The sequence below is a fragment of the Ursus americanus genome, chromosome 16 (genome assembly GCF_024610735.1).
Source record: "Ursus americanus isolate L20-20 chromosome 16, mUrsAme1.1.p, whole genome shotgun sequence".
Taxonomy (NCBI): domain Eukaryota; kingdom Metazoa; phylum Chordata; class Mammalia; order Carnivora; family Ursidae; genus Ursus; species Ursus americanus.
This window is the reverse complement of record NC_142142.1, coordinates 5,898,555-5,925,056: the sequence shown is the minus strand read 5'-3', so window position 1 is coordinate 5,925,056 and position 26,502 is coordinate 5,898,555. Positions and strand designations below refer to the sequence as shown.

At 37.5% G+C, this 26,502-nt stretch overlaps 3 protein-coding genes across 3 annotated transcripts; all 3 read left to right on the top strand.

The window, feature by feature from the left end:
* Positions 1-705: 705 nt before the first annotated feature.
* Positions 706-1,641, top strand: LOC123782594 (olfactory receptor 52E2-like). Its single transcript, XM_045782845.2, has one exon. The coding sequence runs from the start codon at positions 706-708 to the stop codon at positions 1,639-1,641; it is 936 nt and encodes a 311-aa protein (XP_045638801.1).
* Positions 1,642-13,669: 12,028 nt separating this feature from the next.
* On the top strand, positions 13,670-14,605 carry LOC123782603 (olfactory receptor 52J3-like). Its single transcript, XM_045782854.1, has one exon. It carries the CDS (start codon positions 13,670-13,672, stop codon positions 14,603-14,605), a length of 936 nt encoding a protein of 311 aa, XP_045638810.1.
* A 10,581-nt stretch (positions 14,606-25,186) lies between these two features.
* Positions 25,187-26,125, top strand: LOC123782599 (olfactory receptor 52E1-like). Its single transcript, XM_045782849.1, has one exon. The coding sequence runs from the start codon at positions 25,187-25,189 to the stop codon at positions 26,123-26,125; it is 939 nt and encodes a 312-aa protein (XP_045638805.1).
* The last annotated feature ends 377 nt before the right edge of the window (positions 26,126-26,502 follow it).

Genomic DNA, 26,502 nt, shown 5'->3' with positions numbered 1-26,502 from the left:
CACAACATAGAACTAGCACCTTAATGAATAGCCGCAGCTGCTGTTTTGACCACATTTACTTCCTCTTTTGTAACAGGAATGAATGAATATTAACAAATGGATTGACTCCTATCCCATAGACTTATTTTTAATAGTTTACACTACATTTTCATGACTTTGTATTCATTGACACTTGTTACACATCTTGTATGTTAAAATCTATGTGTTACCATCTAACCAAGTGGAACCAATAGAAAGAACTATTTACAGAGGCTGGCATAGTCCTATATATGCCAGGATGGAAAGTAAATTATGTTGGTCATAGATATGATCCATAGATAGATAGATAAATCGATAGATAATGATAGAAGATAATTAATGAAGTAGGTATTAGGCAAAATCTTAACATGATACCAGCAATGAGACTATTGCAAATTAAAGAAAAGAGAGACAAACATGAATATATTATGTACAATGTTCTATTACAATCTACTGCATTACTTCTTCCAAAGGCTTCTTACTGAGAATTCACTTCTCCATATTGCTTTATATGGATTTCTACTTGTATATCTTTAATTGTGTGAATTAATGGAGGAAGAAAATCTACATAATTGTACGATGTTTTTATTTTTCTTAGGTTTAAAACGTTGCAGAGTTTTACCTGGGGTCCTGCAGATTAGTGAACACACATCTGTAAGAACATGGATTTATGCATTACCTAGCAGGATGTCCCTCCCCAATGACACCCAGTTTCATCCCTCCTCCTTCTTCTTGCTGGGGATCCCAGGACTGGAAAGTGTTCACATGTGGATTGGCTTTCCCTTTTGTGCTGTGTACACGATCGCACTCTTAGGAAACCTCACGATTCTGTTCGTGATCCAGGCTGAGAGCAGCCTACACCAACCTATGTTCTACTTCCTGGCCATGCTGGCTGCTATTGATTTGGGTCTGTCCACGGCTACCATCCCCAAGATGCTCGGGATCTTCTGGTTTGGTCTCAAGGAGATACTTTTTGATGCTTGTCTCACTCAGATGTTTTTTATCCACAACTTCACCGGTATGGAGTCAGCAGTCCTGTTGGCAATGGCTTATGACCGCCACGTGGCCATCTGCAACCCACTCCGATACAACATCATCCTCACCAACAAGGTTGTTTCTGTGATTGGTGCTGGCGTGTTAGTGAGGTCGTTTATTTCTGTAATTCCATTTGTATTTCTTATTTTGCGATTGCCCTTCTGTGGGAATCATGTCATTCCCCACACCTACTGTGAACACATGGGTCTTGCTCGCCTCTCTTGTGCCAGCATCAAGATCAATATCATCTATGGCCTGGGTGCTATTTCAATCCTAGTCTTTGACATCATAGCCATTGCCCTTTCTTATGTTCAGATACTCCGTGCTGTTTTCCGTCTTCCTTCCCGTGAAGCACGCGTCAAGTCCCTCAGCACATGTGGTTCTCACGTTTGTGTCATTCTTGCCTTCTACACACCGGCCCTCTTTTCCTTTATGACACATCGCTTTGGCCATAACGTCCCCCGCTATATCCACATACTCCTGGCCAATCTGTATGTTGTCGTGCCACCAATGCTCAACCCTGTCATATACGGAGTCAGGACCAAGCAGATCTATGACCGTGTGAAGAAAATGTTATTGCAAAAATAAAGAATTAAAAAGGAATAGCACCTCATGTATATGAGATGGAACTTCTGGGCAGAGAAAAGCCTTGTTATATTAAGTAAATGTGCTTGACAATAATGTTTATTTTTTTGGCTCCATTCTGTAACCTTTTAATGAATTCAGAGAGTGAAATCTTAAGCTTTTCTATCCAGTTCATATGGTAAGTGATGGCCCATCAGCATCTTTATATGAGATTTTAAACTCTCGTGTCGGTAGAGGTAAAGTAGAATTTACAGGGTGTGCTGTATTTTTTTGTGCCCTATGACCCTGCATCATTCACGTGGCTTTTTTTTGATGATTCTTATTCCTTTTTATTTCCAGGCACCCCTGTGTCTGTTTCTCTCTCCTTACTTCGCATACCCCTCTTATCTCTCCATCCTTTTCTTTTTCTTTCTTCAGAAATTAATCATTTTCATTCCATTACAAGAACTATATTGTGTCATCCTGTGATTTCATCATAAATACTGTAAGTATCCAACATCATGTCGTAGATTAAGTCCTGACGTTGTACACGGAGAGGGAGTGAGGAAATGAATGGGGCTACAGATAGCTTCATCCTAAATTTTTGTGTAGGGTTTGTCACAAATATGTTTAGACTCTCATAGACCCAACTCTGACGTACACGTAAAGGAAGAAACCCCCTGCCACCTGGGGATGCTGCTTACTGTCACTTAGGTTCTATTGGTTTCCTAACTTTCAGACTCATTTGGTAGTTGTTTCCTTTGTCCTGTCTTTGCATATTTGATTTTCACAGTTAAACACAACTTGAGTATATTCCAAGTTCTAACATTAATATATGCATTTCAATGATCCTCCATTTCATTACTTTCTAGAGATAGTCACAGTTTTATTTCAAAGATTTAACATGAAGGCTTAATTATATAATGCTTCTCAAGTCGTCAGCAGGGTGTCCTACATATTGTTTCCAGTAAATACAAAATAATTGTTAGCTGTTAGTGTTGCCATCATTATTTGTATTACTATGCTTTGTTTATTATTCTCACCCTTGACAACAGTGTTTCTGTTAGAGATGTTGATGGGTTTTTATTTTAATACCACCCTCACAGAAAATACCCCAAAGCTGAAGTGATACAAAGTACAAAAGTATCAAATATAATATATACATTATATATGTATTATATATACACACACACAAGATACTAACGCGCAGCTAAATTGTTGACATTTTACAAAAACTTGATTTTCTTTAAGTTATTTAAGGGAAATTCAAAAAATGCTAGTTTTCCCTAAGTCCATCACAAATGACATTTACATTTTTCAAATATATGTTTAGCAACCACCTCTCAGTCTTTAAAACAGGAATTTTTTTTAAAGACTTTATTTATTTATTTGACAGAGAAAGAGAGAGAAAGACAGCCAGCGTGGAGTGGGAGAAGCAGGCTCCCAGCGGGGCAAGGAGCCCGATGCAGGGCTCGATCCCAGGACTCTGGGATCACGCCCTGAGCCTAAGGCAGACGCTTAACGACTGAGCCACCCAGCTGTCCCTAAAACAGGAATTTTTAATTTGGAAATAATTATTCACATCATCTAGTCTTCTCTTTCTCTGTGTGTAACATGAGGGAACTAATCTCCACAATCTTGTGTCATCTCGGTTCACATTCTCTTAATCTTACTCATATGTTCCTTTTCCTAACTTTCTGTAGCCTGATCTCTTGCACCAACCACATGATAACTCTTCTCTCTGAAGTCCCTCTATCGCCAGCCAGTTCCTGTCTTTCACCAATGGATTTTATTTCCTAAATATCTCAGATATTTTGTTTTCAGTCTCAATGTTACCATCTTATTTAGCATTTCTAGTGACCAGCATGTGATGTTAGGACTTTTGCTAAGTTCCTCACGCTAAACATCTTCTTAACTTCAGGTTACCTATCACAATTAACATGCTTGGTTTTCATTTTGTAGAGATTTGGTTATTCCTTGATAAACTCCTCTCCAATCCAAATATACGTACTTTCTATGACTTACTGCCCTTCTCTCCCCCTTTTCACTAAATAGTAATGGCACATCAATTTACTGGCATTCGAATCTTAATTTTTAAAATCTACTATTCAAATAAAATCTTATTTCCGAAAAAGAAAAACACTGGTTCACATGGGAGTGAATTTCTACACGTCTGCAAATTTTAGGGTAACTTCCCCCACACCTTTGAAAGTAGGGCAATACTCACTTTTCTCGGTTTACTCTGCACTTATGCTCTGTTCTCTTACTCACAACTTAATATCATAATGACTTGCAATTAGTGCATTTCGTCCTCACTGCTCCTGAGCCATAAGGAATTTGATCTTGCTTTATTTATCCACTTAGTTACTCACAATGTGACTCACTCAGCTACTCAACAAATGTATGCTGAATGAATCAATTAAGAAAGGATAAAAGAACTCATGTGCTTGGTATTAATCATAGTATAATACAAGAAAATTGACATTAAATGTATGTGGTGGTGTAAGCTATCATTGCCAAAATTAAAAGAAATGCATAGAAACAGACTGAAAAAATGATATTATACTATATCAGAAAGATGTGAATAATTGATATAATTCTAAAAATAGTGAGGGAGCACAGCACATCTTTCCAACTCAATTAATTTATTAATGCAAAATGGAATATGCAATATTTACTTCTTGTTTTACTCATTGTGCCATTCTTTCTTAAACACACACCCCTAAACACGTGCTTGCACACACACACGTATATATGTATATGCACAAAGGTACCTTTACACACGTGCACACACTATGTTTGGGGAATTTACAAAGTGGAAAATATTCTGTCATGAATCTCTTCTAACGTGGCCAATTTCCAGTTACTAGTGGCTTAAAAACCCAATTAGAAATTCCTTAAGCTTCAGAACTTTTAATAATATGCTCTCAGGAGTCTTTATAATGTGGCTTTGGCACACTATTTCACTAATTTTACTCCCAGAGGTAATATCCAGATGCCCCTGTGCTTTTCTCTGGTAGAAACACTGATTACACTCTTTTTTTCCTCTTGCAAAACTAGGGCCACATCCATTTAACCAGTATGCATAAACTATGATCAGATAAAAATATTCCTCATTGAGGAATATAAAATTGAAATAAAATACTGTAATCTCAAATGTAGTTAGCTTTTATCTTCTATAATACCCCATCATTTAAATTCGAAATGACTTCTTTTGTTCAAGTCAATGACTTAGGTGTTTCTTCCACAAAATTTACTAAGTAACATTACTCAGTATATTGTGCCAGCTACTGGGGTAGATATAAGGATGTACATGTTAATTTGGGGATTTTTCTCCCTAGTGAATGAGGCATATCAGTGTTACATTATATAATGTTCTGAATGAAAGTAATGAGTGCTGTGTGTATATAAGGAAAGGGAGGAACAGAGAGAAGCAAGGGAAGTGGTGGTCAATCAGGAAAGAGGACACAGTCAATCTGTGTGGAAGGGTAAGCTGATTTCTCTGGGCATAGAATAATTAGAACATTCTAGAAAAATAAAAAGAAAATATGATGAGCATTGCATTTTGATTTATCTTATTTCAGTGAATTCACCTTGTGTATCCTGATAAGACTCACTACAATCTAGCAGATACGCAGAAGTAATTTTTTCCTGGGAGTCCTGTTCGCTCTTAAGCTACTATGATTATTTACATATTTCCCATTGCCACTCAGTCTTTAGCTTAATACTCACTTCACGCATTCTTATTTTTATCTTCTTAAAAATCTTCTTAAAGAATATTTTAAAAGATTTTATTTATTTATTTGCAGAGAGAGTGAGAGAGCACAAGCAGGGGGAGGGGCAGAGGAAGAGACAATTCTAAGTACTTTCCATGCCCACTGTGGAGCCCTGGAACGCAATGTGGGGCTTGATCCCATGACCCTGAGATCATGACTTGAACCGAAATCCGGAGTTGGATGCTCAACCCACTGAGCCACCCAGGTGCCCCTTCTTTTTGTCTTTTAATTCATGCAGAGGTTTGTTTTTCTGCTTGTTCGTTTGTTTGTTTTGGTTTTGTTTCTTGCCCCCAAAATTCTGCATTAAAAAAATAAAGTGTAAAAATCTTAAGAACACAATTCGATGTGTCTGGTTTTTCCTTTTACAAGATTCTCTTAGATGAATCCATTTTGCATATAACAATAGTTCAGTTTTTTTTTCTTTTGTTTGCTTCTCATTGTTTTATTTATGTTTTATTTCTTCATAGATAGTATTTTCTCTAATGAATAAACTCAACTAGTGTATATATTCTATTATTGTTGAATAATTTGACTCATTGATTTTTTTTCACTATTCTGAATAAATCCCTAGGAACATTTTTGTGTATGTGTCTTGGTGCACATAATCTCTTCTTTCCTTTGGACATTTACCTAGTAGTAATTGCTGGTACACAGGGAATATTTAGAATTAATAGACACTTCCAGTTTCCAATGTGGTTAGTAGATGCACCTTATCTTGAAGAATACTTGGAATTAGCAGTCTTAATTTCCGCCATTCTGAAAAATTTATAGGGTATCATACTGTGCTTTGAATTCACATTTTCCTGATGAGTAACAGTGATGAAAAAATTTTCTTATACTCATTGGGTCTTCTTTTCTTTTATGGTGCCAGAATAAATTTTTGCTCTTATATTTTATTTTGAGTTGTCATTCCTTTATAGAGTTTCAGTAATTTCAATAGATTATTTTACTGTGTTATTAATATAAGTGCTTTAACTGATATATGTAATGGGAATAACATCTCCCAGTAAGTGATTTTCCTACTGTATTACCATCCTAATAGAAACTTTGGTATGTAGTGTTCTTATATTTTTCTATGATTAAGTATGTAATTTCACTTTTATTTTTTATTCATTTAGTTGAAAAATACATTTGACTTGTTATTTTGTGATATTAGAGTAGCATCTTTCCTTTCTTTGGCTTCCGTGCATTTCACCTCTTTAAAGATAGTTCATGTTATTTTCTTTTTATGTTAAATTCATTTTTATTGACTTCTATTATCCAGCAAAGCTGTCATTCAGAATAGAAGGAGAGTTAAAGATCTTCCAGGACAGACAGAAACTGAAAGAATATGTGACCACCAAGGCAGCCCCGCAAGAAATATTAAGGGGGATCCTGTAAGTGAAGTGAGACCCCAAGATTAACAAGACCAAAAAGAAACAGAGACAATGTACAGAAATAGGGACTTTACAGGCAATACAATGCCACTAAATTCATATCTTTCAATAGTTACTCTGAATGTAAATGGACTAAATGCTCCAACCAAAAGACACAGGGTATAAGATTAGATAAAAAAGCAAGACCCATCCATATGCTATTTAGAAGAGACTCATTTTAGACTTAAGGACACCTCCAGACTGAAAGTGAGGGGGTGGAGAACTATTTTCCACACTAATGGACACCAAAAGAAAGCTGGGGTAGCAATCCTCATATCAGACAAAATAGATTTTAATCCAAAGACAGTAATAAGAGTTGAGGAAGGACACTATATCATACTTAAAGGGTCTACCCAACAAGAAGATCTAACAGTTGTAAATATTTGTGCCCCCAAGATGGGAAGAGTCAAGTATATAAACCAATTAATAACCAAAGTAAAGAAACACCTTGATAATAATACATTAACAGCAGGGGACTTCAACACCCCATTCACAGCAATGGAAAGATCATCTAAGCAGAAGATCGACAAAGAAATGAAGGCTTTCAATGACACACTGGACCAGATGGACTTCAAAGATATGTACAGAACATTCCATCCTTAAACGACAGAATACTCATTCCTCTTCAGTGCACATGAAACTTTCTCCAGAATAGATCATATACTGAGTCACAAATCAGGTATCAGCTAATACCAAAAGATTGAGATTATTCCCTGCATATTTTCAGACCACAGTGATTTGAAACTGGAACTCAACCACAGGGAAAAATTCAGAAAGAATACAAATACTTAGAGCTTTAAAAGCAACCTGCCATGGGGCACCTGGGTGGCTCAGTCGTTCGTGTCTGCCTTTGGCTCAGGACATGACCCAGGTCCCTGGGATTGAGCCCTACATTGGGCTCCCTGATTCTTTGGGAGCCTGTTTCTTCGTCTCCCACTCCCCCTACTTGTGTTCCCTCTCTTGCTGGCTGTCTCTCTCTCTCCATCAAATAAATAAATAAAATCTTAAAAAAACAAAACAAAACAACCTACTAAAGAATGAATGGGTCAACCAGGAAATTAAAGAAGAATTTTAAAAGTTCATGGAAATTAATGAGAATGAAAACATCTCTGTTCAAAACCTCTGGGATTCAGCAAAGGCAGTCCTAAGATGGAAGGGCTCAACAATGCAAGCCTCTTTCAAAAAATTAGAAAAGTCCCCAAATACACAAGCTAACCTTACACTTAAAGGACCTGGAGGAAGAACAGCAAGTAAAGACTAAACCAAGCAGGAGAAGAGAAATATGAAAGATTAGAGCAGAAATCAATGAAATAGAAACCAGAATAAGGTAAAACAAATCAACAAAACTAGAAACAGATTCTTTGAAAGAATTAATAAGATCAATAAACTTCCGGCCAGACTTATCCAAAAGAAAAGAAAAAGGACCCAAATTAATAAACTCATGAGTGAAAGGGCGGGTGGAGATCATGACCAACACCAAGGAAATACAGACAATTTTAATACCATATTTTGATCAACTATATGCCAACAAATTAGGCAATCTGGAAGAAATGGATGCATTCCTAGAGACTTAAAACTACCAAAACTGAAACAGGAAGAAGTAGAAAATCTGGGCAGAGCAATAACCAGCAAGGAAATGGAAGCAGTAATCAAAAACCTCCCAAAAAACAAGAGTCCAGGGCCAGGTGGCTTCCCAGGGGAGTTCTACCAAACATTTAAAGAAGAAATAATACCTATTCTTCTGAAGGTGTTTCAAAAAATAGAAATGGAAGGAAAACTTCCAAACTCATTCTATGAGGCCAGCATTACATTGATCCCAAAACCGGGTAAAGACCCCATCAGAAAGGAGAATTACAGACCAATATGCCTGGTGAACATGGATGCCAAAATACTCAACAAGATCCTAGCCAATAGGACCCAACAGTACATTAAAAGGATTATTCACCACGACCAGGTGGGATTTATTCCTGGGATGCAAGGGTGGTTCAACATTTGCAAATCAATCAACACGATAGAACACATTAATAAAAGAAAAATTAAGAACCCTATGATCCTCTCAATTAATGCAGAAAAAGCATTTGACAAAACACAGCATCTTTTCCTGATTAAAACTCTTCAAAGTATAAGGATAAAGGGTACATACCTCAATATTATAAAAGCTATCTATGAAAAGCCCACAGCAAATATCGTTCTCAATGTGGAAAAACTGAGAGCTTTTCCCTTAAAGTCAGGAACATGACAAGGAGGCTTACTCTCACCACTATTGTTCAACATAGTACTAGAAGTCCTAGCTTCAGCAATCAGACAACAAAAAGAAATAAAAGGCATTCAAATTGGCAAAGAAGAAGCCAAACTTTCTCTCTTCACAGATGACACATATTTTATGTGGAAAACCCAAAAGGACTCCACCCCCAAAATGGCTAGAACTCATACAGCAATTCATCAACATGGCAGCAGACAAAATCAATGCACAGAAATCAGTTGCATTTCTATACACTAACAGTGTGACTGAAGAAAGAGAAATTAAGTAATTTATTCCATTTACAACTGCACCAAGAACCATAAGATAACTAGGAATAAACCTAACCAAAAGGTAAAGGATCTGAACTCTAGAAACTACAGAACACTTATGGAAGAAATTGAGGAAGACACAAAGTGATGGAAAAACATTCCATACTCATTGATTGGAATAATAAACATTGGTAAAATGTCTATGCTGCCCAGTGCAATCTACATTTTCAATGACATCCCTATCAAAATACCATCAATATTTTTCACAGAGCTGGAACAAATAATCCTAAAATTTGTATGGAACCAGAAAAGATCCTGAATCACCAGGGGAATGTTGAAAAAAACAAACAAACAAACAAACAAAAAAACAACCCAAAACTGAGGGCATCACGATGCCTGACTTCAAGCTGTATTACAAAACTGTGTTCATCAAGAAAGCATGGTATTGGCACAAAAACAGACACATAAATCAATGTAACAGAATAGAGACCCCAGAAATGGACCCTCAACTCTATGGTCAACTAAACTTCTACAAATCAGGAAAGAATATCCAATGGACAAAAGACAGTCTCTTCAATAAATGGTACTGGGAAAATTGGACAGCCAAATGCAGAAGAATTAAACTGGTCCATTCTCTTACACAATGCACAAAGATAAACTCAAAATAGATGAAAGACCTCAATGTGAGACAGGAATCCATCAAAATCCTAGAGGAGAACATAGGCAGTGACCTCTTTATCCTTGGCCACAGCAACTTCTTGGAAGACATCTCTTTAAATGCAAGGGAAACAAAAGCAAAAATGAACTATTGGGACTTCATCAAGATAAAAAGTTTCTGCACAGCAAAGGAAACAGTCAACAAAACTAAAAAGCAACCTAAAGAATGGGAGAAAATATTTACAAATGACATAACAGATAAAGGACTGGTATCCCAGATCTATAAGGAACTTCTCAAACTCAACACCCAAAAACCAAATAATATAGTCAAGAAATGGGCAGAAGACATGAACAGACACTTTTCCAAGGAAGACATACAAATGGTCAACAGACACATGAAGAAATGCTCCATTCACTTGCCATCAGAGAAATACAAATCAAAACCACAATGAGATACCACCTTACACCAGCTGGATGGCTACAATTAACAAGACAGGGAATGACAAATGTTGGTGAGGATGTGGAGAAAGGGGAACCCTCTTATACTGTTGGTGGGAATGCAAGTTGGTACAGCCACTCAAGAAAACAGTATGGAGGTTCCTCAAGATATCAAAAATAGAGCTACCCTGCGACCCAGCAATTGCACTACTGGGTATTTACCCCAAAGATACAGATGTAGTGAAATGAAGGGGCACCAGCACCCCAATGTTCATAGAAGCAATGTCCACAATAGTCAACTGTGGATGGAGCCAAGATGTCCTTCAACAGATGAATGGATAAAGAAGATGTGGTTCATATATACAATGGAATATTATTCAGCCATCAGAAATAAAGTAAATGGCTACTATTTATTTTGACATGGATGGAACTGGAGGGTATTATGCTAAGTGAAATAAGCCAAGCAGAGAAAGATAATCATCATAAGGTTTCACTCATATGTGGAATATAAGGGATAACACAGAGGATCATAGGGGAAGAGAGGGCAAACTGAATGGGAAGAAATCAGAGACAGAGACAAACCATGAGAGACTCTTGACTCCAGGAAACAAACTCAGGGTTGTGGAGAGGGAGGTGGGTAACTGGGGTGATGGGCATGAAGGAGGGCATGTGATATGATGAGTACTGGGTGTTGTACACAACCAATGAGTCATTGAACACTACATCAAAAACTAATGATGTACTATGTGTTGGCTAATTGAATTTAAATAAAAAAAAGAAAGCCAGTAAGACTAGAAGTACATAGAAAAGAAACAAAAAATTTGTCTTGTTTGTTAGCTATGATATATTAATAAATTATTGATGATTACTAAGACATGGGTGTGGGGAGGGGAGATACATGTCTTGGTCATTAATGTTCTAAGTCTGCATTGCTGTAATATCTAATAAAGATGCAAACTTTACCCAGTAAGAGATTCTGTTCACTTCGTATTTCATATGAATACATTTGGTAGCATTAGTTTTGCATCTCTGACTTCTTATTGACAAGACGGGGGGGGGGGAGGTAGGGGGATGTCTGCATCACCATCAGTCCCTTTATCCCAGGTGCAGAGAATGGGATCTTTCTCAGGAGACTCAGGTATTAGTTCTCGTTCATGTAGGGAATTTGAGTTGGCTTCGTTTTCAGACAAGCTAATTTAGACCCTACTCTAGGCCCCCAAGGACCCTAAATATGGGTAGTATAAAGCCTTATTCCCTTTACTAGATATACTGGAGCTCTCTAGCTCTAGTCCTGCTGGAGGTGAGTTTCCTATTAAATGTGTAATGGGGATGAATAGTGAAGGAATAGGCTAAAACTGAATTTATGAAGCTAATATATTGTATCTCAGTATTGTAGAAAGATTCTCTGATGGAAAGAAATCCTACTGTATTATACTGAGACAACTTAAATGTTTACAATAACTCTGTATAGAGGGAACTTAAAGTTGTGGTACAAATGATCTCAAGTCTCAGTGATAATTGTGTATTAGGGCATGGCCTTCCATAATCATAATTTAAAAATAAGCCCCTCAGAGGCCCAGAGTTAAGTGCAGGTGCATAAAATGGATTACAAAGAGGGAAGCGGAGAAATAAGCAGCCTGTGGATAAACACGTACAGTCTTGCAGGACTGAACTAGCTGGGGAATCTCTGTTTTATAAAATGTCATTAGTAAAATATTTCCCCGAATTTGGACTTCTCTCTGTCACTTTTCTCAGGAGTCAATTAGAGTCAAGATGACCTTTGTCCTCCCTTCCTTCCTTTATGTTTCCTTCTGTTTTTCTTTCCTTTCTTCTTCTTTTTTCACTTTTCCTCCTCTCTTTTCCTACACTTTTCTATATTTTCCTTATTCTTTCTATAGTGTTATCTTATCCCTGCTTGAAAGAAAGAGAGAGAGAGAGAGGGAGGGAGGGAGGAAGAAAGGAACGAAGGAAGGAAGGAAAGAAAGAAGGAAAGGAGGAACGAAGGAGAAAGAGAGGAGAGAGAAGTCGTAACTACAGCGTGATAAATCGGGAGCATGGATTTCTTAAGCCTGATGTTGACCGCCATCATAGTCGTTGGAAACAAATCTTTACTTCTCTCAAAGCTTCTTCTTTCAACACATCTTTTCACTATTCTTCCCCCCAAATCTCTCCCCCCCACACACATACAAGGATGGGGAGAATTGTTGGATGTCTGGGACATTTTTGAGAATTTGGCAACCAACAGAAACCTTGGGGTTCTTCATTAAGTTAATCAGCATCAGAATACTACAGCAAAGAGACACATTTCTCTGCTGGAGGTGATTTCCAGCTGCAGTGTTTTCCTATCTTTGTTTCCTATCTTCCTATGCTCTTTTCATATCGGAGGTACAGCACAGCATGTCTGTGGGAGTGTACGAGTAAATATGGAGGGATGCATTATGAAACACAGTTCCTCATTGTGAATCTGGTTTTCCAAAAAGGTGTCAATGTAATATCTGATCCTGAACAAACTGGTTTAAGAAATCTTGCTTTTCTCTCCTTCTACAGGTCTAGGTGCACTTATATTCTTAATATATTGTCATATTCTGTGTGCACGTGTCTGTATCTGTTTGGTGATTTTGTGTTGGTGTGTTTAGATAAAGTGCATATTGTCTTCAAAGAAGATGGATATCTCAGTATAAACATGAGCCCTTTCATGTTTTTACAATTCATTCAAGGTTTTATTTGGGGTTTAAGCAAATGAATATTAGGTATTCTTGTCCAAAACTTGAGACCTTTTATAAAGTTAATGCTCTTTCCATTTCAGGAGTGCTCAGTCCTTGCCCACATATTTCTTTGAATTCAAGTGTTAGCATTAGGTTTTTTTTTTTTGTTGTTGTTTCTTTTGTTTTTTTTGTTTCTGTTTTTTGTTTGTTTGTTTGGTTGGTTTGTTTCTTAGAAAAGGGAACCTCTTATGCTGCTGTGTTGGTGGGAGTGCAAGCTGGTGCAGCCACTCTGGAAAACAGTACAGAGGTTGGTTCCTCAGGATGTTAAAAAGAGAGCTACCCAGGACCCAACAATTGCACTACTAGGTTTTTGCCCCAAAGATACAGATGTAGTGAAATGAAGGGGCACCTGCAACCCAATGTTCATGGCATTAGCTTTTATAATAAAACAACTACAGATATAAATTAAGCCTACTGGAAAGTTTTAAGACATGCTCTTGTTTTTCCTTCTAGAGGTAGTCAACAACTTTTTCTTCTCATCAATGGCAAGATGTTCCACACAAACACTTCTACTTTCCACCCAGTCACCTTTTTTCTTACAGGAATCCCAGGACTCGAGGGTTCTCATGGCTGGATCTCCCTGCCTTTTTGCTGCATTTACTTAATGGCTCTGTTGGGCAATGCCACCATTTTGCTGATCATCTGGTCTGACTGTACTCTGCGGGATCCTATGTTCTACTTTGTAGCCATCTTATCAGCCATAGATCTGGCCCTCTCCACAACCTCAGTGCCCCGAATGCTGGGTATCTTCTGGTTTGATGCACATGAAATTGGTTTTGGAGCCTGTGTGGCCCAGATGTTTCTGATACACACCTTCACAGGAATGGAGTCCGCTGTTCTGCTGGCGATGGCTTTCGACCGCTACGTGGCTATCTGTGTACCACTCCACTACACAGCCACCCTGACACCCCGAGTGCTAGCGGGCATTGGTGTGGGTATTATATTGCGCTCTGTCCTGCTCATGTTGCCCATTCTCTACCTAACCCATCGTCTGCCCTTCTGTGAGACTCGAATTATTGCCCACTCCTATTGTGAGCACATGGGCATTGCCAAGTTGGCCTGTGCCAGCATTCGAGTTAATGCCATTTATGGGCTTTTTGTGGCTTCTTTTCTTATTTTGGATCTGGCACTGATTGGAATCTCTTATGCCTACATCCTTCGTGCGGTTTTCCGCCTCCCATCTCGAGATGCTCGTCACAAAGCTCTGAGTACGTGTGGGTCACATGTTGGGGTCATGTGTGTTTTCTATACACCTTCTCTCTTCTCCTTCCTCACCCACCGATTTGGCAAAAAAATTCCTCGTTATGTCCACATCCTGGTTGCCAATCTCTATGTGGTCGTGCCACCTGCCCTCAATCCTATTATCTATGGTGTGAGGACAAAACAGATTCGTGAGCGTGTGATCCGTGCTTTCACCTCAAAGTAGAGTCTCTTGTTTCCTTAGTTCCTGAAGGTGTGGATAGAACTGAAACAAGCTAATTTAGACCCTACTCTAGGTTGATTATCTTTTTAAATGCTCCTCATATCAAGGGATCCTGCAGCTCCTAAAGGAACAAACTTTGGGGAATACTTTCTGTTCTTAAATCTCAATGTTTCCTCCCCTATTGGTGTTGAGTGTTTACTCTTCCGAATATAGGGCTCCGTTACAGCAGGAGAAACATCCCACTGAGAGCCTTTGGCTTTTTAACTATGGAGATTTAGTGAACCTCCATCTCCCAGTGTTTGAAAATAGGATAGTATTCCAGTTGGCACACTTAGTTCATGTCAGTTGCCTTGCTTTCTCTGAAACAAAGAACTAAAGTTGAATGTAAAATAGAAAAGATCTTCATAGCTTTCTGTTAAAAACTCATGTATCCGATTCCACTGGGGCAATCCTGGGATATTTAGAGCAGGTGTTTGTTTTTGTTTTTGTTTCAGTGTCTCCAGGTTTTGCCTTTCATTTCAGCATCTTTTTCCTTATTCTTCACAAAGCCCTGTAGGTATTACGTGCCTTCACTGTGCCATCACCTCCCTTTCTGGAGAAGCAAGACGTGAACGTATCTGAAAACCACACTTGTGTTAAAGAATGAAAATCTTGTTTTTAAGAGAAGCTTGGAAGACTGCAATTATAACAGTGGTTTTGAGTTATGTTTAATCAGATTGTTTCCTTGGGACGGTGTGGGGTGTGTTGTGTGTGTATGTGTGTGACAGTACATGTAAAGTGTATTTCCGCAAACTTCTATCTACAGCCCCACTTCTCCTCTCCATAGCCCTCTTTCTTTGTGGACTGCAACACACATGCATCCCTTGGAACTTCATGCTTTGCAAAAGTAGATGAATCTCAGACAAGTTCAGGTAGAAAATAAATGTTCAAAGTCCCCCTACTTTTACAAGAATTTGTTGGATAGTCTTATAATTATTTTGTGTAGTCTTATAAGGACATATCTCCTCCATGACTACTGGGAGTCAAAGGTCCTTTTATTATTCTTCCTAAATTTGTTGTGATCAGAAACTGATGTGTACATTAAAAAAAAATCATGAACTAGAACATAAAAGCAACTGCTCAGGAGGCTAGGAGCTAATTTCCTGATGTCGTGTTCTCCATCTGATGGAATAAAATGACTGTACAACTCTGCAACACAACTGAGCCAGAGTGTGTATCTTCAGGGTTTGGAAGCACGGAAGATTATTTTTCAGCAAGGAGTATGGACTAGAGACTTCGGTAAACACTTTCTGAATTAATGGAACGTGACACAAAGGAGATTTAAATACAATTATTTGAAGAATTTATTTCCTGTGAGCACCTTGAGCACATTAAATGCTCTTTTCTCTTAGAGACAGAAAGATGTACATTCTGAGCTTTTGATGGCCTCTTTTTTTTTTTTTAAAGATTTTATTTATTTATTCAACAGAGAGAGAGACAGCCAGCGAGAGAGGGAACACAAGCAGGGGGAGTGGGAGAGGAAGAAGCAGGCTCATAGCGGAAGAGCCTGATGTGGGACTCGATCCCATAACGCCGGGATCACGGCCTGAGCCGAAGGCAGACGCTTAACAACGCTGCCACCCAGGTGCCCCTGATGGCCTCTTTTGTCAAAAGAACATCGACAGCATTCTTTCCAGTGTTTTCCTTAATTTGGATGTTGTGTTTCACTTTCAGTACAACTCACATTTAGTAATATTTAAGAACAAGATACACAAAATATTGATATCTTTCCATTTATAAATTATTTTTATTCATTGATTTTCAATCTCCATCCAATATTTGACTCCCTACTTTGAAAGCCACACAGGATTACCAACAGGATTCCTCCAAGAAACTAATGCAGTGTCCTACCTTTTGAGGGAAAGTTCATACCTATTTCCAGTTGGTCTGCTTGATAAGATTCAGATATGCTAATCTGTAAGTAATGATATTTGCTATTAAAATTTTAATGGCTACTTTATATTCATCATTTATATTCATGTCCTAACCATGTCTTTTATAGTCATAATGTTCATTGTCTCCACCCATCTCCTAAGGTTCCTTTATGTAAATTCCATCAAGTAAAAGCAACAATGTCGATGTGTTTTGACATAAATGGTATTTTACCTCATTGATCTTCTTCCCCAATCACATAACTCCGGTCTAATCGTGGGGGAAATAATCAGACTAATATCAATTGAGGAATATTTTACAAAGACCTGACTAATACTCCTTAAAAAAAAGAAAAGATTTATTTGAGGGAAAGAGGGTGTGTGCATGGTGGTGGGGGTGGGGGGGGAGGGTAGAGGGAGAGAATCTTCAAACATGCTTCCCCGCCAAGATGGGAGCCCACCGTGGGGCTTGATCCCAGTACCATGAGATCATGAACCTGAATCAAAACCAAAATTTGGACGCTTGACCAGTTGAGCCACCCAGGCACCCCTAAAACTGTACTTCTAAAAACTGTGAAGCCATCAAAACTAAGAAAAACCTGAGTAACCATCACAGTCAAGAGAACCTGAGAGACCTAAATAGATATAACTAGTAAATGTAACTTGATATTCTGGGTGGGATCCCACTAGATAAATAGAACATTAGGTACAACTAAGAGAATCTGAATAACATGAGCTTTAATAAAATATGAACTTTAGTTGATACTGTTTCATTAATTATAACAAATGACCATACTAGTATAAAATGTTACTAATAGGGGAAATTATGTATACATATATATGAAAGCTCTCTGTACTATATTTGCATTTTCTGTAATCTACAGTGTTATAAATAAACTTTTTAAAAAAGCATATAGAAAATGAATTAGTCAGATATTACCTTACAGACCTAGGAGAGAGAAACAGGATATGTTCTTTGAAATATCAAAATTTTAATGTTCTGTTGAAATTATGAAAGAAGATAACTGACAAAGGAATAAATGGACTCTGAGAAACAAACTGAGGGCTTCAAGGGGGAGTGGGGTGGGGGAAGGGGATAGGCTGGTGATGGGCGGTGGGGAGGGCACGTATTGCATGGTGCACTGGGTGTTATACACAACTAATGAATCATCGAACTTTACATCAAAAACCAGGGATGTACTGTATGGTGACTAACATAATAAAAAATATTAAAAAACAAAGTAAATACACTGTATGGAGAATCTAGAAACACACAGGTTTAATTGTCACATGACAGTGTTGACATTGCAGATCCCAGTATCCCTCTCCAAAATCCAGGAGTTCCGTAAGTTTCTTGACAAGGCTCTTCCCCACCAAACAAAAACCTGACTTTTGAGGTAAGTGAAATTTGGGGGCCTTGAGAGGGAAAGATTGTTAGAAATCCCTATTTACCAGCTTGGATGCACAACTAAACCAAGAAATACTACACAGCTTTTCCTCAATAATAACGTTGATGTTCTGGAAGCCATTTGTTTTACTCATATGTTTTATTCTTTATTGACAGTAAATCTAGGAAGGAAGATGATGTCACATTTGTGAACTCCCCTATAACTCCAAAAGTGAATCTAGGAGACATTTCCATGGCAACTCCCATTAGTACGAGCTTCCACAAAATATCTTTGCCTGGAAATACCAAGTGTTAGTTAAGTGATTTAGATTTATTATCAATAAACCATTACAATTTCTTACTATATATCAGGAAATGTTTTAAGTGTTATACAAATATTAGCTTTTTTAATCTTCACAACGATGTTTTGCATTAGGTATTAGCCTGCTCTTTCTAGAGGAGGAAATGGAGACACAATTTCTTTCCCAAACTCATATGTCCATTAAGTAGGGAAGATGGGATTCAAACCCACATAGTCGGTCTCAAAGTCCACTCACTTAACCAATTTTCAGTATCTCACATTTCTTTCCTCAGATCTCTTTTTACCAATAAATTAAACCCTTTCTTATTTGACTATTAATAAGAACCAGGAAGCAGAGAGCATTTGTATTCAAAACAACTGGTCTTTGTGTTATTATATTATCTCTCCCATCACAGTTCTAATGAGTACTCTACCCCATGAGATGATGGACACTAGCTGGACTTCATTTTTTCCCGATAGTATTTAAGGTAGCACTGTGCTTAGCATGGGAATGAAAGCGAGAGGTAGGTAAGTTTTGAAGACATTGACCAGATAACAGCAAGGTAAACAACATGGTAATGAAAAAAAAAAAAAAGCCAGAATGACTTGCCAATTCCTTACATAAAATCACCCCCGATTTTCTGTGATCTGGCCTTGCACATGGGGCTCATGAGAGGGAATCTAGAACTAGAGGTATCTTGAAGAGAAAGAATGGGAGGTAAGCCCTCCTCATAGCTATTCCTGTCAAGAGGTGAGTAATTTATCACAAGTCATCCCAAGCTTGGGAAACAGTATTCAGAATCAGGATTCTTTCTTTTTCTTTTTCTCTTTCTTTCTTTCTTTCTGTCTGTCTTTCTTTTTTTTCATTCTTTCTTCTTTCATTTCTTTCTTTCATCACCAATGATGCTATGCTTCATATTTATGAAGCATGTAGCTCAGTGCCTCTGGACAACTCTGTTTTCTCCAGGGAGCACCAATGTTTGGAGACACTCCATTTTAAGGTCAGTGTTTACAGTCTGTAAGTCCTCTGCTTCAGTCAGAGCAGATGAAAATGGAAACATCTGGGGCAGGTGGGTGAACTAGCTCATCAAGAAAGCTAGAAGATATGCTGGTAAGTCTGGCCTTGGGTTCAAGAAGGATCCAGTAAAGGCAGGAAATCTGTTTTATTTTGAAACAAAGAAACAAGAAGAGACCATTTCACTGTGGTCATTTCACTGAGATGTGGGTTGAGGAGAGAAAATAAATGAGAGCAATGGAGAAAAAAGGAAAGTTAACTGAATACAGAAGATATCAGTGAGCCCAGAGTGTAACAAGCTAATAATTTACACAGACTCAGGTGTATACTATGACAAAGACTTTATAAATCTCATTCTTAAATATTTGGATAAGTAAGTGGTGTGTGCATGGGTGCCTGCTTACGCAAATACCTTTTAGACTTACGTTCTGTGTCTTTCTTTAAATCTTTGTCATTCAACTCACTTTGTTCTTTGCTTCCTATGGTTGTACCTTAACCTTAAATCTTGTCTGTCTTGCTTTCTCTTAGCGGTCACCATTCTAGATCTGTCATGCAGAACTTTAACTTTGTTTACCCCTCTGTCCTCCATTCAGCTCTCAGGATAAGTATTTCACAATTCATGCCTTCATGTAACTAACAGATAAAGATACCAGATCAAGAATGCTTACATTTCCAAAGCTATTACCAAAAACAGGTTTTTTTTTGGGGGGGGGGTTGGTTTTTGTTTTAGGCTTGACTCATCATTTACAAAACTAGTTCCAAAGTTTTCCAAACATTTCTAGATCCATATATACCAGCATCATTAAGCAATAGTCTAAGTTTCATTTCTACAAACTGTTTTAAATGTTTTCCCGGCTGGAAGGTATCACAAATACGACAGCAATGGACATCAAGTACAAAACCTCAAATAATTTTGCAATTATATTATGAAAATTTCCTATTTTATGTTGGCCTCCTAATATGTTATCATATTTGTTTATAATTCATGAATTAAACTTGGAAGATATGTGTCATTTCATTAGTATATCTGGAGAATATGTTTTTTAAAGAAATACAGTCTATAGGATATTGCTGGGCAGCTTGAAAGAAATAGAATTATTATTTAAACAAAATTTTTTTTTAGCTTCAAATCCTGAACTCTTCCTATTATCACATATCACAAAGTCAGTTTTACCTAGTTGGGCCCAAGTCGCAGTTAAATACAGCCCTTTCTATATTTCTGCCTCCAAATTATTGCCCTGTGTACCACCACTGTCTATCACTGTCTCTTCTATGCAAATTTGTTATTTTTCTCTCCTTGTCACCAAAGCAATCGTAATGTAGCCAACTGAAAAAAATCTGATCACTTAACTTATAATTCTTCATATGAATAGGGTCAACAAAATAAAACATTCCTTTCTATGGCAGCCTGTAGTTTTGCACAATAATTGTGAAACTCGCGGAAGTTTTCTGAATGAGAGTTGATGAATAAGTAGGATTCTAAGAATTTCTGAACTTCTAGAGCCTCAAAAAGACAGAAAATGTCTTGTCCAAGTCAATTATATTTATGTTTTTCCTCTCCTTTCCCCTCTAACAGGGGAACATCAACACAGGAAAATCCTGAGAAAAACTTTAATAGCTGACTATTGTTATTATTATTAATTATTATTATTATTAATTACTACATGCCACATATTACTCGTTCTACCTTGGCATATTTCTTTTGAGAGTTCCAAATATGTACTTTTTAAAAAGTGCTTGGAAATTACAACTTCAGTAAAGCAGAATTTCTGCCGCAAGTAACTCCAGTTGAGGAAGGGACAGAGCACTGCAAAACCTGAGACTGTCATAGCACAGAATGGAATCAGTGCCCATGTCTGGTTTTGAGGATTTAAAGAAGAGAAAAGGCCATGTAAAATCAGGGTTATCAGATACTAAATCATACACTGTTTTATTAAATTCACTGTTACATATTTTTTAAATTTTATTTATTAGAGAGAGAATAAGTAAGAGAGAGAGCACAAGTGGGGGGAGGGGGAGAGGGAGAAGGAGAAGCAGCTGCCCTCTGAGCAGGGAGCCCCAAAAGGGGCTGGATCTCAGGACCCTGGGATCATGACCTGAGCCAAAGGCAGAAGCTTAACTGACTGAGTCACCCAGGTGCCCCCACCCTTATATTTTTTTAAACACATTCCAATTCATATTATAATTGTTTGTCTATATTATCTTATCTTTCAGCAGTCCCCAAATGTCAAATGAGTTAAATCAGATTAATTTGAGGAGCTTTATGGAAATCATAAGGTGTATCCCATACCTAATGATTCAGAAGTGTCAGAGTCAGGACTTAGAATCTGTATTTGTATCTAATAGTCCGCAGTCTATTATGCAAGCCAGGATTAGAAATCACTGCTGTGTAAATCCTCGGTCAGTGTGCATTTATAGGAATATTGGCGAGCTTTGGTTACTTCCTGCCTGCGTTAACTTGGGATCGCTTTGAAGAGCAGGCCAATTGTCCTCTGTAGAACTGCCTGGCAGAATGAAGCCAAATATGAGGTGCTCATAAGTCCGTGAAGTCACTTCTTTCCAATTCTCAGGACACTAAAAAGTAAATATTTGCTAGAAAATATGAGAAAAATGATAATGTTATACATTAATGGAATGTAACAGGTATTTTTGAAAGGTGGTTGGAATCCGGCACACAGAAATGAGGTAGGGTGTGGGCATAAAAAAGGAGGAAAGAAGGTTGAAGACAATAGTGAATGGGTCCTCATATTGTCATGTGGTCCAGAAAATCCAGTTAGTGTGCTCGTCTCAGCCATGGGCCTTTAATACTAGACTTTCCCTCTCCTGTGTGAAAAATTCTATCATACTGACTCTCTCCAACATAAATTTACATACAGTATTCTGATGACATTTTCATTATTATTTCTTAAATATCTAAGTTTGTTAAGTACTTAGGAAGCAGCATGACATGCTGTCACTAGTACAGTCTTTGAAAGCACAATCCTCATTCTGATATTTTTTAGGTATGTTACTAAGTGGTTACGTGAGTCATCTGAGCCTTTCTCTCCTCTTCATTATAACTGTGTCAGTAATTACTATCTTTCTGGATTCTTAAACAATGTATGCAAATTGGCACAAAGCTGTGTTTTAACACATGCTGGTGAAGATCTACAAAAGTGAATACATTATAAAAATTCATCAGACATTGTGTTGAAAACAAGGTCTAGAGTGTCCTTTTGCTCCTTTTCTTTCCTAGAAAAATATCTGTTTGATGTATAGTTTATTTATCTAGAACAGAGGCAAAAGAATTGATGCTTACTTGAAGACAGCACAGAATTTTTTTTTTTAATTTAACATACCATAATATCACTTCCGTAACTTAAGAGCCTGAAATATTATCATTCATTGGTTTTATAAGTATTCTATTTACAGATTTTTCTGGTCAAGCATATTTGAAATCACCAGTTAAGTTTGGGTGCTTTAGGAGAGAATCTCATAGTTCTGATGTACATTGTAAATATCTAAGAGGGAAAAAAAAAAAAACACAATTACAGAAATTTCCAATTTGATGTGGGTATTAGAAAACATATTTTGTAGCAAAGCAGGGACATGAGACAGATTGATTTCTCATAGACACAGGGTGTTCTATGGGATTCATTTTACCATATTCTCCAGGGCTCTTTTAACAGAGACCAAAGAGGGAGGTGGCATCAACAATGGCTGAAAATGTAAACAAGAAAGAAAGAATGGTGATCCAAACAAGGAAACTAGGAAAGTAAACAAGGAAAGTAAACTAGGAAACTAGGAAACTAGTTTCCTAACTAGTTTCCAAACTAGGAAAGTAAACAAAAAGCTAAGGTTGATTTGATTTGTATTAAAAAATAATTTCATACACTCAAAAAATTACTGGAATGATACAAGTCTGTTAAATCACTAAATGGTAGAATATTAGGAAGAAAAATGACCGATAAGAGTGTATTCCCTATAGGATATAAATAGCATAAGTTGAAATTATAATCAAGACCTTTTGGAAATAGGTCACAATTTGGTACTATTTATGAAAGAAACTCCATTTTCAAGTAGAAGTCCATTTATAGTCTTTATAGTCCATTGAGAAATGAATGAAATAGGAGTAAATAAAAATAACATACACTGTTTCAAAAATCTTGCTTTTTTTTCAAACTAGATTAAACGTGGGTCAAAAATATGGGGAAAACACTGAACAGGTGGAGAAGATGCAAATACAAGAAGAGATGGAGATAGGAAAAGAGAAAGGATAGAGTGGTATATGCAGACTTGAAAGATGAGATCCCAAGCAGAGGTGGCTCTATTAGCATCAGGCTGGAGTAAAACACTTGTACAACTAGGGAAGGGAAGAATGAGAGTATGCAAATATCGCTTGCATGGTCATCTTAATTTTCTAGAGAGACAAGAGAAAGTGCTGGTAGTTAAAGAATAAATGTATCGGTACAACGCAGTGTGTGAAAAGTGCAGGTATGGCATATTTGCTGAGGCAACTGAGGAAGGAAACCAACTAAAGGACACAGGAAGGATTTTCATGACCCGGATGGCCTGTCTGCAGATGCTGCAATTGGCATAATTCTGTAGCTTTTCTCTAATAACTCCCAGCAACCGGAGCTCTTGGAAGGGAAGTGGTTGCAGAGGTCAGGGTGAATTTGGGGCAGATGGGTTGACAGCTGAAGGAAGAGACAGCAAAGTCAAGGAAAGAAAAATGCAGAGCAGTGGGGATGGATCTGATTTGGAGAGTTGAAGAAGTGAAGCTGTCAGGAAATAAATGATGGCGAAGAAAAAGTATGAATCAAGGGCTACAGAACTCGATGTGACATAGAAACAGAGGTGACAATAAAGATCCTTAAGAAGGTGGGAAAAATGGTGCGGTCTCACTGTGACTTGGAGTTCAATAATTGAAAGCTAGGGCATTTATATATGCAAACAGATTGAGGATATAACTGTAGGGAAAATAGCAGAAGATGAGTGGCCATGAACAGCCACGGAAACCAATCAGAAATTCAAAGTCAGACCTTTTTATCATATGATGTGAAATAGAAACAATGCTAATGATGCATAAATACTAGATTTACTTTGTTTTAATGCAGCTTGGCACTATTTTGTAGCTCTTATTTTGAATCTTTCTACACAAGTATTAAAAATATCTCCCACCACAGCTTTATAAGGAAAAGTTCACACTACATAAAATATTCAAATTTAAGCTCTTTACATGTAACTCCAAGTCAATTTTGATAGCTAGTGCTGCCTTGAACCAAATTGCTCTTATAGTTTCATTGTTATCTCTTCTGCTGTTTTCAACAATCAATGGTAAAATCTCATGGTGAGGTCATCTTGACTGCATCAATTACAACCACCATAAGTCTTGATTTCCTGCATTGAATACAGTCTTCCCTATTGCAATGATGTTTCTGAAGAAAGAGGCACAGGGGTTCACCTAGTGGCTTTTTCATTACATTTCCCACATTTAAAAGGGTTTTGTGCAGATTTTACCTCCACAGGCTATAGCAATTGACTATGAGACAGTGTTGCCTGGATAAAAAGGAAAATGTACTTCTTAAAATCCCAGAGAAATCATACATTGTATTATTATTTTAATTCTTAAGCTAGAACTTCCTTAAAGAAGGGTAACAATGTATGATCCGAACACCAAATATCTAGCCATTTGTATGATATTCTTTTGGTCCTTGATGAAAGTTTAATTATGTTATGGAAATGAATGATGAATGAAAACATATGTAATAAATTTGATAGCTCAGTTGAGATCAAACAGTAACAGCATGTACTTCAGTTTTTTAAAAAAATCAGAGTTATGTCATGATGGACAGGGTATTTAGAAAAGCTCAAACATATTTTTGTATCATTCTGTAGGAAATCAGTAACATTGGACAAGAAGAGCTGGCGCCTCTCAGTGAATGAGACATCTGGTCTATGTTACCTGCAGCTGTACAAGGGCCACGGAAACATGGTCCCTTCTAATTGCACACAATTCCATCCCAACTTCTTTCTCCTGCTGGGAATTCCAGGGCTAGAAGACGTGCATATGTGGATTGGTTTTCCATTTTGTGTTGTATATTTGACAGCCTTATTGGGAAACATTACAATTCTTTTTGTGATTCAGACTGATCATAATCTCCATCATCCTATGTTCTACTTCCTGGCCATTCTGTCATCTATTGACATGGGCCTATCTACATCCACTATCCCCAAGATGCTTGGCATCTTCTGGTTCAACCTGAGAGAAATCACTTTTGAGGGCTGCCTCATCCAGATGTTCTTCATCCACTTATGTACTGGCATGGAGTCAGCTGTGCTCGTGGCCATGGCCTATGATCGCTACGTGGCCATCTGTAACCCTCTTCGGTACACACTGGTCTTGACAAACAAGGTGGTATCTCTTATAGCACTGATCATCCTCCTGAGACCCTTAGCCATTGCAATCCCATTTGTTCTGCTCATCTTAAGGTTACCGTTCTGTGGACACCAAATTATCTCCCACACATACTGTGAGCACATGGGCATTGCCCGCCTGTCTTGTGCCAGCATAAAGGTGAACATCATCTATGGCTTATGTGCCATCTCTATTTTGGTGTTTGACATCATAGCCATTATCATCTCCTATGTCTATATCCTCCATGCTGTCTTCTGCCTCCCTTCCAGGGATGCCCGAATGAAGGCACTCAGCACTTGTGGCTCCCATGTGTGTGTAATGTTGGCCTTCTACACTCCAGCATTTTTCTCCTTTATGACCCACCGTTTTGGCCAAAATGTTCCTCAATACATCCACATTCTTCTTGCCAACTTTTATGTTGTCATCCCACCTGCTCTCAACCCTATAATTTATGGGGTCAGAACTAAGCAGATAAGAGAAAAGGTAACTAGAACTTTCAGATATAAATTATGAAATTTGGTCTTCAGATGCTAAAAGGCTTGAGTATGAGAAAATGGAACTTACTCTTTACTCTCAAAATTGCCACATTACAGTGTCTAGGGAAGATGGTATCCTATGTGCAGATATATGAAGACTTTCATTCATCTTAGGAAATGTTAGCCAAAAGAAACAATCATAAATATTTAATATAAGTATAATTCCAACCAGATATCACAAATGCCGGCAATTATGTGATAAATAAAATAGCATTTACATGAAAAAATTCCATGAAGTTGATAAAAATTGACTAGCATAATAATAATAATAATAATAATAATAACAACAAAATAGACATATGTTATAAGCCAGGCACTGTTTTCATGACTTTTTAAGTATTAATTCTTTAAATT

What these genes read in the sequence shown, in the direction of transcription:
- LOC123782594 (XM_045782845.2), top strand. Translation starts at nt 706, where the DNA reads ATGTCCCTCCCCAATGACACCCAGTTTCATCCCTCCTCCTTCTTCTTG.
- LOC123782603 (XM_045782854.1), top strand. Translation starts at nt 13,670, where the DNA reads ATGTTCCACACAAACACTTCTACTTTCCACCCAGTCACCTTTTTTCTT.
- LOC123782599 (XM_045782849.1), top strand. Translation starts at nt 25,187, where the DNA reads ATGGTCCCTTCTAATTGCACACAATTCCATCCCAACTTCTTTCTCCTG.